The 14626-nt window shown below is 32.9% G+C and overlaps 1 protein-coding gene across 3 annotated transcripts in view; it reads left to right on the top strand.

Annotated features, from left to right (window-relative positions):
- LOC134843696 (probable G-protein coupled receptor No18) overlaps nt 1–14626 on the top strand; it is a 65258-nt gene that overhangs the window by 29601 nt on the left and 21031 nt on the right. For 2 of the 3 annotated variants that reach the window (XM_063859928.1, XM_063859926.1), the window contains exon 2: nt 2974–3863. In XM_063859928.1, the coding sequence (XP_063715998.1) occupies nt 3593–3863 (271 nt within the window). In that variant the 5' untranslated portion in view covers nt 2974–3592. Of the gene's footprint in view, nt 1–2485; nt 2590–2973; nt 3864–14626 lie in introns of those variants that run through there. The other variant, XM_063859927.1, reaches the window with a different exon arrangement.

Genomic DNA, 14626 nt, shown 5'->3' with positions numbered 1-14626 from the left:
ATATTGCGTGTGTAGGAAAAAAAATTAAGAAAATTAAAAACATGTTTTATACTCAAGAATAAAGATTTACTTTTTTTTTTTTTTTTTTAAATTAACATTCAATTCTTCATCAAATCAAAATAAATTGGTTTCGAATGGTGCTTGTTTTTCGTTGAATAAAGATTTACTGTTTTGATAAAACTACCTTGACGAAACTTGCATTAAATAAAAGATGCGTTAAAGGTCTGTAGGGACAGTGTTTTCGTCGAAATGAAAAGTCTTGTTTCAACTATGTGTGAGGAAAAAATTTGTAGGCTTGAGTTGATTCCAAAATTACTGAAATGGTTTCCAAAAATTTTATTTAATTAAACTTCTAAAAAAGCACAAGTTATAAGCAACTTATAAAAGCACAATGTTATAATTGAATCCAAGAAGAGCGATGAAAAAACGATATGCTTAAAAAATTCTAAAATTGATTATAGTTTGTTGGGAAAAGTTTGATAATCTAGTTTCAATTGATTTTATAAGATATTTACTCAATCTTCTTTTGATTATTTAAAACTTATTTACGGCAAAAAAGAGCTTAAGGAACCTTCGAAGACTATTGTTTTGGCAGCTAAACTGATTTTTGCCTTCTAAAAGCTGGGTACTTTAAAAATTATTGTTCCGACTTTCGATACGAAAGTAACGGAATATTTGTTCTCGGGGTGGGTTTTTTTTTCTTCAGACAAATTTCGACTTCTTATCTAGCCATTTTTGACGGAATTTTTTTATATCATTTGAAAGCTATTGTTGTCCTGAGCTCAAATTTGAAAAGAGATTTCACCTGTAATCATTTTTCGTAAAGTTATGGGGGTTTAAAGATTGCCATTTTGGCCAATTTGGGACAATTAACTCGCGATATATTTAGCGCTATTAACGCGTAAGCGGATAGTGAATCCGTCTTCGAAATCGTTCCAAATTGGTTGAAAGCTTGTTTGACATAATTGATTTGTTAGAAGAAGCGGAATCTATCCTTTTGTACTTTATATGGCGTGTGGGGGGATGATTTTCATAAAAAACTTCAAATTTTTACTGCTCCAGAAACCTTAAACGGTTGTCGGAACATTCAGGGCTTCGCCCTGTTACGAGTAGTCTTGTTGTTCCGACTTTCGATACGAAAATAACGGAATATTTGTTCTCGGGGTGGGTTTTTTTTTCTTCAGACAAATTTCGACTTTTTAACTAGCCATTTTGACGGAATTTTTTTTATCAGTAAAAAGGTCTTGTTGTCTTGAGCTCAAATTTTAAAAATTATTTCAACTGTGATCATTTTTCGCAAAGTTATGGGGGTTTAAAGATTGCCATTTTGGCCAATTTGAGACAATTAACGCGCAATATATTTCGCGCTATCAATGCATTAGCGGAGGGTTAATCCGTCTTAAAATCATTCCAAATTGGTTGAAAGAAGCTTATTTGCCATAATTGATTTGTTACAAGGAGCTAAATTTATCTTTTTGTACTTTCTATGGCGTGTGGGGTGATGATTTTCATAAAAATATTCAAATTTAAAAAGAAACAAGACTGCTCGTATCAGGGCGAAGCCCTGAAAGTTCCGACTGCCTTTTAAGGTCTATGGAGCATTAATAAGATAAAAATATTCAAAGTAATAAAAAAATTTAAATTTTTTTTTAAAAAAATTTGAGATTTTATGTAAAAACATCCCCCCACACGTCATATTAAGTACAAAGTGATAGATTTTGCGTAATAGACTTTGCTACTAACGCGTAAGCGGAGAGTTAATCCGTCTTTAAATCGTTCCAAATTAGTTGAGAGAAGCTTATTTGCCATAATTGATTTGTTACAAGGAGCAAAATCTATCCTTTTGTACTTTATATAGCGTGTGGGGGGATAGTTTTCATTAAAAAAATTTCAAATTTTAGAAAAAAAACTTTCGTGTTATTTTTATTACATTTAATTTTTTGATGATATTATTGCTCCATGAAACCTAAAAAAAGGCAGTCGGAACATTCAGGGCTTCGTCCTGATACGAGCAGTCTTGTTTCTTTTCAGAATTGAACTCGAAAGCTTTACTCGCTCGAAATTAGAATAGGGAAAATTTTCAAAATTGAGAAAAGTTTCAAAACTGTCGTTCGAATCACAACCGAAAAGAATTGTTTATAATACTTTTTTGACCATTCCGAAGCTTATTAATAGAGAAAAAACTAAAGCACACTCAAAATCAAAAGGTCCTCTCTAATTCCAACGGTCAGAAACTTGAAAATTCATTCATGCTGTGCCCTGTGAGAAGCTCATTTTTTTTTATTGAAATGCGTTTTATTTCAGTTATCTATAAACGGCAATTTGCCAATTTTTAGAAATTTGAAAACTTAGAAGTATTGCTTTTGATATTGACAAACACGCTAGTTTTTTGCTCTTGTTTTTATTAAAATAAAAAATGCTTGATCACTTGCTCCAACAAATTACCATCGATACTCATTTTATTTGCAAAGCCTTAAATCAATTTCCGTTTTTTGTATACTTCCATTTCTCACATCCATTGTGGGTCTGGAAAATAATAGCTCGTGTAATTTAGTACAAATTTTCGAAGGCCATGTGAGGCAAAAACAGGTATGCTGATTATATCCCCGCTGCAAATATTCAAATATTGAACTTTAGTAACAAATATCTTTGCTGCTTGCAATACTTAAATGGGCAACTACACTAAACAAGGGCTTACCAATTATTCAAATTAGATTTCAACAATCGCCGATTAAAGTTGCGCTACAGTGAGCATGGCATTTTCGGCTGAACAAAAATATATATTTTTTTTCTATTTCTAAGTTTGGAACTATTATTACTATGCTATATTTCGTCCAATTTTCAGGCCTCTTTCCATTGGCTCAAAAGAAAACTTGTGTCGTTTTCAGCTTTTGGGAAATATTAGATAAATTTGGTTGCTATATTGAATAAATTGAAGTTGTTTGAAAAATGATTAGTTTTTTTCTTGCCTAGGTGTGGATTAGTGATAGATGAAAACCAAACAGCTTCCCCAGTTGCGACTACTATCAAAGAATTATATATTGATTCGGTTAATTCTTCGCGCAACTTCAAACTGAAATTCGATTCAAATAAAGATTATCTCTATTCGTCGAATAAAGATTCCTTCTCAAGCTGATAGCAAAGACACTAATCTCCAATTTTACTGCGGTTTGACAAAAAAATGGCAATTTCAATCAAAATTCGATTTGGAAGTAAATTAATTGAGCGTAGGTAAAGCATAGAGGTAAAATAGAAATAAAATTGACACTCAGAAAACCTCCGCAAATTATCAAACGAACTATCAAACCATTATTTTCCCTTCATTTACAGAAAAAATTGTATTTTAAAAAAGCACCCACAAAGTTTTTGTTAGACTTGCACAAATTGTTAAGTGTTTTGATGTTCGTATCATTTTGCATTCAATGTGATACTTCTCTTTAGCTCACAAAATTCGAAAGCATACTAAGTTTTTTTTAAACTTTTCATTTTAAAATTCCATTTCATTTTTACTCTTTGAATAAATTATACTGCTTTTGAAATCTTTTTACTTTAACTTTTTACCCAATCCGTATATTCAAATCCCTTCAAAAACATGACAACCAATTCATCATTACCATCTGAAGTATTACAGACAAGCGACACTATATGGAAAATTGATTCCATAATTTTGACCTTACTTTTGGTCATGATCCTGTCCATAGTACCCATACTTACCATCTCCGGCAACTGTCTGGTCGTGTGGGCTATTCTCACCCAGAAGTGTCTGCAGCAGGTGCAGAATAGACTTCTCATCAGTCTGGCTGTCGCTGATGTTCTCGTGGCCTTGACAGTCATGCCATTTGCCATTTTCATGGAAGTCGCAGGTAAGATTAATATAACCGGATTTCTTTTAATTTTTAAAATCTTCTTTTTCTATCATATTATGTCAATCATTATCTAAGAAACTTAATTTTGTCTTTGTTTTCCGCTTTCTCTTTCAAATTTTAGATGATTTTTGTCTTATGGTGATATTATTTTATAAGCCAGATCTTCTGTAAACACTTACTCAAATCTGCTGATTTAAATTGACAATATTTACCTCTTCAAGAGTGCTCTAAACAACAAAAAGTGCTCCTTGTCGTGTTTGCTGTGATCAATCCCAAGAATGCGAAGGATTTTCAAAAACTTTTTGTCGCTAATGAGGGCATTCATGTCAATAGTTTTTCACCCTCATTTTGTTATCCGACCTTTTAATTTGTTTACCGGTCTTCTTTTGAAAGAAAGTTTTTGAGATGAAAAAAAAAATCTATTTAAAAGTGTTGGTTTTTTTTCGACCAACCATACAATCCTTCCCTTAACCAATCTAGGGTAAAAAACACCATCAAAAACATTAAGGGCAGGGGCGGATTTAAGGGGGGGGGGGGGGCGGACGCCTCCCTTCTGAGGGATTCGACCCCCTGCCGACCCAAAGGGTCTACCTTTGGTACTTTTTAAGAAATCTACTTTTGGCCGACCGACCCTAAAAATGTTCTAAAGACGCATTTGGCGCCAATATATACTAACTTTGAGCGGGAGCGCGCGCCGAAAAAAACGGAATTTTTTTGGCAAAAATTTCCAAAAAATACCCAAAAATAGTTTTTTTTGACTTGTTTTTTCAAAAAATTGCTTGCGGCGCAGAAAATGTAGTCTAAACAGCGTCTTTTTAGTGGCTTAGGAGACCTCAGAAAATCAATTTGGTCGACCTAAAAAAAAATAAAAAAGGTCGTCAAAATTTTCGAATTTTTTTTGAAAATCCGCCCCCCTCGAGAAAATCCTAGATACGCCCCTGATTGAGGGCAAAACAAATCGATCTGTTCAAAAAAAACGGAAACTAAGTTATCAGGTTTACATAGCTATTCCATGTATTTTTTTTAGACGCAATAGATTTTGCGCGCTGGTTTGAAACGAAGATTTTATGCATGAACCTTTTTCAAAAACAAAACGTGGCTTGGGGGAAGTTCTCTGGCAGAAGTCGTTTAGGGAGAAGATTTTTAGTTAGATTTTTTTTCTAAACAATTTTTTTCTGTTGAGAGTGTAGTTGTTTTCCCAACTTCCTCTTTGGGAAGTAAAAAATCCTAATTCTGTTATCGACATGACAATAGATGATGAAACAAATTTTTAGTAAGTTTGTTTCGTGTGGTTTTTATATATTAATTGAATTTTTTTTTTGAAATTTGAAATTCCGTACTAGACTTTTCACTTTCGTTCTTGTTTCGTAATGAAATTTTCCTGAATAAAAACCGCGTTTGAACTTAAAATTGCTCAGCAGTTTTTATATACAGCAAACATGTGAAACTAATTACTTTTTCATCGAAATTTTTATAAAGTCAATATCATTAGACAAAATATTCAGACTTTTTTTTAGCAAAACTAAAAAACGATTCTATTGATTGTTGTTTGTTTTCTAGTCGTTTCAATTAAAATTTGGGTAAAAAAAGTTAAAAAGGAAACATTATTTTTCTCCATAAACTGCAATACTTCACCTATTTTAGTTCAAAATATGGTTTTGTCACTCATCGGTTTGACAATTATGATAGTCGTATAGTTTCACATTTGTGGAGCAAGTTTTTTTGACTGATAACTCTACGATTAGCAATTTTTCTATTTATGAAATGTTATAATTCTCTTTTTTCGAGGAGTAAAAGAGTGCGACTAAATTTTTCTTGTTAAATATGGCTAGTTTACATCAAATATTTGTAGTTTACTCTAAACAGCGAAAAATCGTCTTTTTCGAAAGTTCAATTGATTTAGAATCGCGGCCGGTTTTTTGACAGAATTCAAATTGATCTTAAACTTATCTTAGAGGTTAAATGCATGCAATAAGCTAGTATTATATAGTAGCAATGTTTCATACACGTTGCTGGAGTTTGTAGTCCCTTAAATTACTTCCAAATCATTAAATGTTTTGCATCACATGTGAATTTCTCAAAATTTTATTTAAAATTTTTTCGTTGTTGAAAGAAAGCTAGTCATGAAACTTTTAGATGATGAAATTGTAGAGTTAATAATTTTTCATTGACTCCATTTCAGAAATTGTTTGACTCGCGCTTTCCTCAGTGGAAGTCAATCAGGGTATTTAAAAAAAAATCATGAAAAACAAGGATAGCCGGTTACTGAGCAAGTAGCGTAGACTTTTCCGACCAGTCTTACAAAATTACAACAATTTTTTTTAAACTGGTGTCGTTTTTCGGCATGGTGTAATAAAGGAATATGAGCGAAAAAATTGAACTTAAGCATTTTTATCAGTCATTGTAAAATAAGACAATAACGAAACAGTTTTTGAAAACAAATAACGAAAAAAAAAATAAAAAGTCGAAAAATGTTTCTTACAATTTTAACGTTTTTGGTTTTTAAGATGAAGCGAAACACTCCAAAAACTAACTTTATTTGAGAAAAACAGATAATTTTTCAAGTTTTAAATCAGACATAAATAGGGTAATGTAAGCTTGCTCACTCGCTCGAAATTAAACGAGAAAGCAAATATTTCAAGCCGGTTTGTCTCAACAATGGAAAAATTTTTTGAATTTTTTTATGTCATTGGAATCAAGACTGAAAAAGCTTTCACATAATATATCACTCAACCCAGTCCGACACTATTTATGGTAGCTGATTTTGCGTGAAAAACAAAACAAAAAAAATTAAGACACATCCGGATACAAAATCCCATACCCCCCCACCTCCCCCCTATTTTGAATGGTCAGAACCAAAAGAATCCGCAATTTAGATAACTTTTGGCGTGCGGTGTGCGTTTAGTGCCCAGAGTGTTCTCACAGTTCTCACAGTGCTAATTCAGTACTATATTAGACTCTTTATACAGTAGTCAACTTGACTGTGATCAGATATAAGTGTGATCAGATTAGATGTAGCAATACTGAATAATCGATAGTGCAGTGCTGATTTTTAGCAATCTCAGATATAATAAAATCCTGAGCAAAAACAGATTGGACAAAAATAGTCTTCTATCGATATTCTGTGTGCTCAAATTTTTTTTGCGCTGCCATTAAAAATGGGGAGAAACTTTGTATTCGAGTGTATTTCAGTTTTTTTCCAAGCAAAATTAGGTACCACAAATAATAATCTGACTAAGTTGTGTGATATATCATGATAAAGCCAATTGAGTCGTGATTCGAACATGAGTTGTGGCATTGAAAAATTTCTAAAATTTCTAAACACCGGTTTCAGTTTATGGTTTTTTGTCCAATTCGACCAAATAAATTGATGATAATTTAATGAATTGGTCATTTGGGCTAAAAACAATTGCTTTTTTCCAAAGGAAACTAATTTTGAAAGCTATATTTGGCACTATCTGCCAAGATAATTTTTTGAAATGGGATACAAATTTTGTGAAAAAAATAACTGTTGTTTAATGAGCCTAATTTACTAATTTTTTACGCGTGTGTACTTTTATCATCACACCACCCAAATCACACAAAACGACAATCATTTGAAGAACTTCATAACTTGAAGAACTTTTTTTATGTTTTTTTTAATGAATAATGTCGGATCATTCTGTGATACTTGCGCGCAGCAACCGGCTATCCTTGTTTCATTTGGCATTTCTGAAACTCATAAGCTAAAAAATAAACATCAAATGATATTATTTGCTTGGAGGAAGAAAACAAGATTTTATTTATTTTGTATCGAACTCGTGCGCATATGATTTTCAAAGAAGGCCGAAACCCTTCGATCCAATGCCGATATGTAGAATGGCGGTTAAAAAAAATTTCTGGTGAAAATATGCATGCATACTCTTAGTAAAGAAAAATCAATATAGATTGGAAATTTGAAAAAAAAATTTATATAATAGTTAATTTTTCCCAAAAGAAAACACTTTTAGCTGTTTTAGAAAAAACTAATTGAAAATTATATAAAATTCAGGTTGGAATATGCAATAGATCAATAAAAATACTGTGAAACTTTTTATTTATTATGGCCACCAATCTCGGTTTCTACAGACAACAGATCTTGAGAACTTTGTACGACTGCTATGACTCTACAGGCTTCGCAAACTGATACCTAACTGAAATCAGATGAGAGACACCAGAAAATTTAACGACCCGCTGATAGAAAAGTTAAATTACTTGAGCGAGTCAAAGAAAAAGACAAGAATGATAAAAACGTTCTCCAGGAAAAAAAATATGCAAAAAATGCAAAGAGGACTACCAGCATTTTATGGCAGGAAACAAGTCAATTTCAAGCTGAATCAAGGAATACGAGGAATCTAAAAAGTCGAAAACAAAACAAGAAACGCTTATTTTGAGTAGTTTTTTTTACTAAGGACCTTCGTTGATCTCACAAACACCAAAAACTAAAAAGCTGCCCTCTGGAGACTATAATTACACATTTTAACAAGATTTATCCCCCTCGACTTAAGTCTCCCCTCACGGTCAGGATTATTATAACCAAAGTTCTCTCTTCAAAAAGTGGATAACTCCCGTTATTAACAGTGACTGCAAACGTGAAAATTACATTTCAACACACTTCCAAGAAGTATGGTGCCAAAAAATGACAAACAGGTATATAATTTTTCGAAAAAAGCTACTGTGCATAAAAATGATAAAAGAATGCTCGCATCATTGCAGCGCTCTGACTTTGCCAACTGCACTTCATCGTGTCCCTTTTTTGCGTGGAAAAAAAGAGTTAGGACAGAAGTCTGCAAAAAATGAGCAAAAGAAACCAATCAGATGAACCTAAAATTACGTCAAAGTGAAGGGTGTTGTACTCTTAGTCAAAATTAGTAGTTGGTATATGATCGTTACATTATTATTATGTAAAAGCTCCTATACTTCGGCTGGTTCATATACGACCTACAATGATTAAGCAAGCAGTATTATAATATCCTAGGCCCTGGTAATCTAATCGTGTTTTGACTTTTTCGAGCAAAAATTGGTATATTTTGTTTATCTCGGCTTCTTTTAAGTATGTTTTACTTTTCTTGATCGAATTTTGGTTTGTTTCAATCTTCTCTACAGAAAAAAGCTCTCATATTTTTGATACAGCTCAGAAGTTCAACCAGTAAAAATAAAAATCAGTGTTTGGTATTGATAAATTTGATTTTGTAGATTAAAAAAAGTATGTCTGCTTGCAGGGGCGGATCTAGGATTTTCTCGAGGGGGGGGGCGGATTTTCAAAAAATTTTCCAAAATTTTGACAACTTTTTTTTTAGGTTGATCAAATTGATTTTTCGAGTTCTCCCAAAGCACTGTTTTGGCCCTACTTTGGCAAAATTTTCTGCGCCGCAGGCAAATTTTTGAAAAAACAGTAAAAAAAGCCGTTTTTGGGCACTTTTTGAAAAAATTTGACAAAAAAAATCGCGTTTTTTTGGCGCGCGCTCCCCCTCAAAATTAGTATATATTGGCGCCAAAGGCGCCTTTAGAAAAACTTTAGGGTCGGTCGGCCAAAAATGGATTTCTGAAAAAGTATCAAAGGGGGGACCCTTTGGGTCGGCAGGGGGTCGAAACCCTGAGGGGGGGGGGGGGGCGTCCACCCCCCCCCCCCCTAAATCCGCCCCTGTCTGCTTGACTCAGATGTAATAAAATTGTGTTAAAAAACTTACTGGCTAAAAAAGAATCTCATGTACGTCTTTTTTGCTTCACTGAAATCTTCATAAATTTGACAGTGCTCGACTTATACAAACTTTCGTCCAAGCAAATTTTCGCATCCATAAAAAATAGAATTTTAATTTAAAAAATTGCTTCTCCAGAATGAAGTGTCGGCGGTGACATAATTTGCGTCTGATAAAAACTAATGGTTCAAACTGTATACCTCCAATCGAGTTTTAATTGATTTCAACTGCAAAAAAAATTACCTTGCCAAGAAGTTTTTGCTTATGCAATGAATATCAAGTAAAAGTTGCTGAAAATTTAGCAAATTTCGAACTTCCTTGGGAATTGCGTACAGAATATGGGATAAAAAATTGATATATAATTGCTTTGAAGTTTCTGACTTACACCGCGGTGTTCACTCTGAAGTAAATATTTTTGATCATAACAAGTTGTCGTTATCAAAACTGTTTTCATTGTCAGTAGTTTGGTGAGAAAAATCATAGCAATGGGGTGATGCTAGTGGTTGAAAACAAAAACAAACGGCTTGACCTTCATACACAAAAAATGCTACTCAAACAGTTCCACGAAGTTTTGCTTACAGAAATCTTTCCTTCTGACAATTTATATAAACAAAAACTACATCGCTAAAACTTGCAGAAACTAGGTCGCTCGTTTTTTTTTCGAACATTATTACCCTCAAAAAAATTCAGATGTCCTAAATTTGATATCCTAATATCTTTTTTGGGTACATTGTCCATATATATATGAGTGTGTGTGTGTGTGTGTGTGTGTGTGTGTGTGTGTGTGTGTGTGTGTGTGCATTAGATTGTTGTGAAGCCTACAAAACTCCTATACTATGAGTATTTCAACTTTTCCTCTTTTTCAACATTCTAAAAAATCTACGCTTCTTTACATTTTTTGTCTGCCCGGGTTGACGTTCCAGGGATAGTCATCACTGATTCATAATGATATCATGAACAGCTGGCCACTGATCAAGCCTGAAACAACGATGAAAATTTTAGCATTAAATGCAGTCTTGAATCATGAACAACTCAAGGTGAAAATGTCTATTTCGAAAATCAGCTTTGATTCAGATATAATTCAGCGCTATTTCAATCAATACCTATTTGTCAATCGGATAAAGCGAGCGAGTACAATTTAAACAAGACTGCTCGGATCAGGGCGAAGCCCTGAATGTTCCGACTGCCTTTTAAGGTTTATGGAGCAGTAATAACTTTTTAAAAATTAATTGAAATAAAAAAAAATGAACATTTTTTTTTTAATTTGAAATTTTTTATGAGAATTATTCCCCCCCACACGCCATATAAAGTACAAAAGGATAGATTTCGTTCCTTGAAACAAACCAATTATGGCAAATAAGCTTCTTTCAACCAATTTGGAACGATTTCTAAGACGGATTAAATCTCCGCTTACGCGTTAATAGCTCGAATTATAACGCGCGTTGATTGTCCCAAATTGGTCAAAATGGCCAAAATGGCAACCTTTAAACCCTCATAGCTTTACGAAAAATAATCACAGGTGAAATATCTTTTCAAATTTAAGCTCAGAACAACAATACCTTTTGAATGATATAAAAAAATTCCGTCAAAATTGGCTAGTTAAAAATTCGAAATTTGTCTGAAGAAAAAAAAACCCATCCCGAGCACAAATATTCCGTTACTTTCGTATCGAAAGTCGGAACAATAAGACAGTTTTGTGAGCCAAGAAAAATTGTTTTTTTTATCTCTGCAAAAAATTTAGTTTGGTTTCTTACGTTTTTATATAGTCGAGAAGGTTTTTTAAGCAGTCGATTCTGCCTTACCCGAGTTGAGTTCGTGATAACCATCGAAGAAAAGTTTGTAATCCAGTTTTAATAAAATTTTTATGAATGAGTCCTAGTTATTCGATAGATCGATGAATTAGCTCATTTTTAGAGTCAATCCATGGATAATTCTTGTCTTCTATGAAGCTGCTAAAAATATGAAATAACCTTTACGTAGTCCAGAAGCTCAAAAGTTGCAAAAAAAATTATAACTTTGAGTTGGGTTGCTTGCATCAAGCAGAAGTTTGATTTTTTGACCTCAAAATATACTTCTTTAAACTATAGCTAAAAATTACGCTCGCAGTAACTACAAGCGTCTAAACTGAATTTTTTTATGATTAATCAAATTTGTAGTTTTTCTTGGAATTTTTATAGAACTTTACGACAGGAAATCGTTGGGTCAGAGCATAAATAACTTTGGTATTAGGTTTTTTTCCTACGAAAGTACTTTAAAAACATTACTGACCAATGAATTTTGTTTTTTCAATATCTAAGTGCATAATTTGACCGTTTAGCAATTTATTTCAAAAAATTTTTTGTCAAGGTTATGCGAAGTTCTTTTCAAAACATGGTCTCAGAAAGCACCCTCTAAATACCAAATTAATGGCTTTCAAATTAGTGGTTTAAGAAAGAGCGGATTAGCTTCGTCTGAAGTCTGCCATTGAAATAAATTGAAAAACTCATTCTTTTTGTTTTTTTTTCTTGTTTTTTGTTGGTTTTTACAATAATGAGTCTTATCGCAAACTACTAAATTAAACTTCAAAGCGCCCATACATAAATTACCGTATTCGTATCTAGTTTTCTTGATCAAAGCTACTTTTTTATGTAGATATATTTTTTCATGGTAACGAAATAGCAGTAAAGGGAAAAAGACCGTTTTCTGATTAACATCAAAGGTTTTGTTTTCATTTTGCTTCAACGACCTCCATGCTTTATTGCACCCAAGGGCATATTAATGATATTTAATAGAAAACTACTCGAGAGTTATTAAATGAATTGTTAGTGTCCCTCAAAGTAGAACGGGCACTACTCGAACGAGAATTTATGTTGTGTCGGAATCAAAAGATATTTTGAATATCACTTTACCAAGAAGAAAAGATATCTAATTCTAAATCCCTTTTCAGTCTTTGATTTACACATGTGACAAAAAGTGACATGGCCTGTCAGATTTTAAATCTTTGTCAGCGCAGCGAATAAACCTTGCTTGTAAAACGTTTGATACAAATTACAAAATGACTTCGGAAAGAAAAGTTTGACCGAAATCTTATTTTTATGGTGGGCTAGAATTCCTTTTAATTAAGTCAACACCCGAGCACCGCATGGTACGCAATAAATTTGCAATTTGAAACTCGGGACCTCAATTAATTTGACAGCGAGTTTTATAAACTAGTGTCTGAAATTCAGGAAACAAAACACAGCTGACAGAACAGGTCAAGAAAGAAAATCATGAAATCTTAATGTTTTCATACTTCAATTTTTGAAAACATGGGACTAAAACAAAACTGAGTTCACGTTTTGGTCATAAGCAAAATATGATTTCGCTTAAGAAGATTAGGTACAATATTGAAAGTGGAAACAGAACTTCATAAGACGGATCTAGCAGGTCAAGAGTTGGTGTTATCTAAGAAAAGAACACTAGGGCTGCCATTTTTAGCGGTTTTGTCAAAAATGCGTTGAAGGGTAAATCGTTCCGAGTTTCAAAGATTGTGAACAGAACCATTCATGGTTTGTGCTTTTCGACGGCAAGTTCTTAGAGCGTCTGAAGAGTATTGATGCCCTGAGCTCAAAATCAAAAAGATATTGCACCATTGATTAGTTTTTAAGAAGTTCAAAAGGATATTTCACCAATGATTAATTTTTGTGAGGTACAAAAGCTTCCAGCTTGGCCAAATCAGAGTAATAGAGCCCGGATAATTTTAATTAATACGGTTACCTATAATTAACTATTTGACTTTTTTTCCAACTTTCGAACAAAATGATGGAATTTTTTCCCTTGGGGTGGATAAAATTTGTTATTTAACTAGCCAGGGTGTTTTTTGACGGAATAAATTCAGTGAAAGCAATTCAAATCTTGAGTTAAAAATTTTAAAAATAATTCACTTGCGATATTTATTAGTCATCTGGTAGAGCTTTGAAATTTGCCAATTTAACTAGTTTGAGATTCATATCGAAACATAAGATTCATAGCTTTGAAATTTGCCAATTTAACTAGTTTGAGAAACATATCGAAACATAAGCGGCAAAACAAATCATTTCAACTTGAAATGAGTTCGGTGTTTTTGTTTTGTTTCTAGGTTTCCAGACGCAAAGTTGTCACTTTGCACTTAGCATGCGAGGGATAAAATGAAGAACAATCTGTAAATTTTGGTTCGATTTTTGAATTTTATCGCTTTAGGTTTGGTAATTTGCAGACTTCATCAATTATACCGAAAGCAATAAAACTTTTTTTTATCACACACAAAAAATTCCAAACTAAAAAGGCGAACTAACTGGTCATATAATTTAACAAGACTGCTCGTATCAGGGCGGAGCCCTGAAAGTTCCGACTGCCTTTTAAGGTTTTATGGAGCAGTAATAACATCAAAAAATTAAATGTAATAAAATAAAATGAAATTTTTTCATTTTACATTTAAATAATTTTTTATGAAAATCATCCCCCCACACGCCATATAAAGTGCAAAAAGATAGATTTAGCTCCTTGTAACAAATCAATTAGGGCAAATAAGCTTCTTTCAAACAATTTGGAACAATTTTAAGACAGATTAACTCTCCGCTAACGCGTTAATAGCGCGAAATTTATCGCGCGTTAATTGTCTCAAATTGGCCAAAATGGCAATCTTTAAAGCCCCATAACTTTGAGAAAAATTATCACAGTTGAAATATCTTTTCAAATTTGAGCTCAAGACAACAATACCTTTTTATTGATAAAAAAATTCCGTCAAAATGGCTAGTTAAAAAATCGAAATTTGTCTGAAAAAAAAACCCACCCCGAGCGCAAATATTCCCTTACTTTCGTATCAAAAGTCGGAACAACAAGACTACTCGTAACAGGGCGAAGCCCTGAATTTTCCGACAGCCTTTTAAGGTTTCTGGAGCAGTAATAACATTCAAAAGTTTAATTTAATAAAACAGAAAGAAAATTTTTTTCTTCTAAAATTTGTTTTTTTTTAAAATGAAAATCATCCCCCCACACGCCATATAAAGTACAAAAGGATAGATTTCGCTTCTTCTAACAAATCAA

The sequence above is a fragment of the Symsagittifera roscoffensis genome, chromosome 4 (assembly GCF_963678635.1).
Source record: "Symsagittifera roscoffensis chromosome 4, txSymRosc1.1, whole genome shotgun sequence".
NCBI lineage: Eukaryota > Metazoa > Xenacoelomorpha > Acoela > Convolutidae > Symsagittifera > Symsagittifera roscoffensis.
This window is presented reverse-complemented; position numbering and strand designations above follow the sequence as displayed.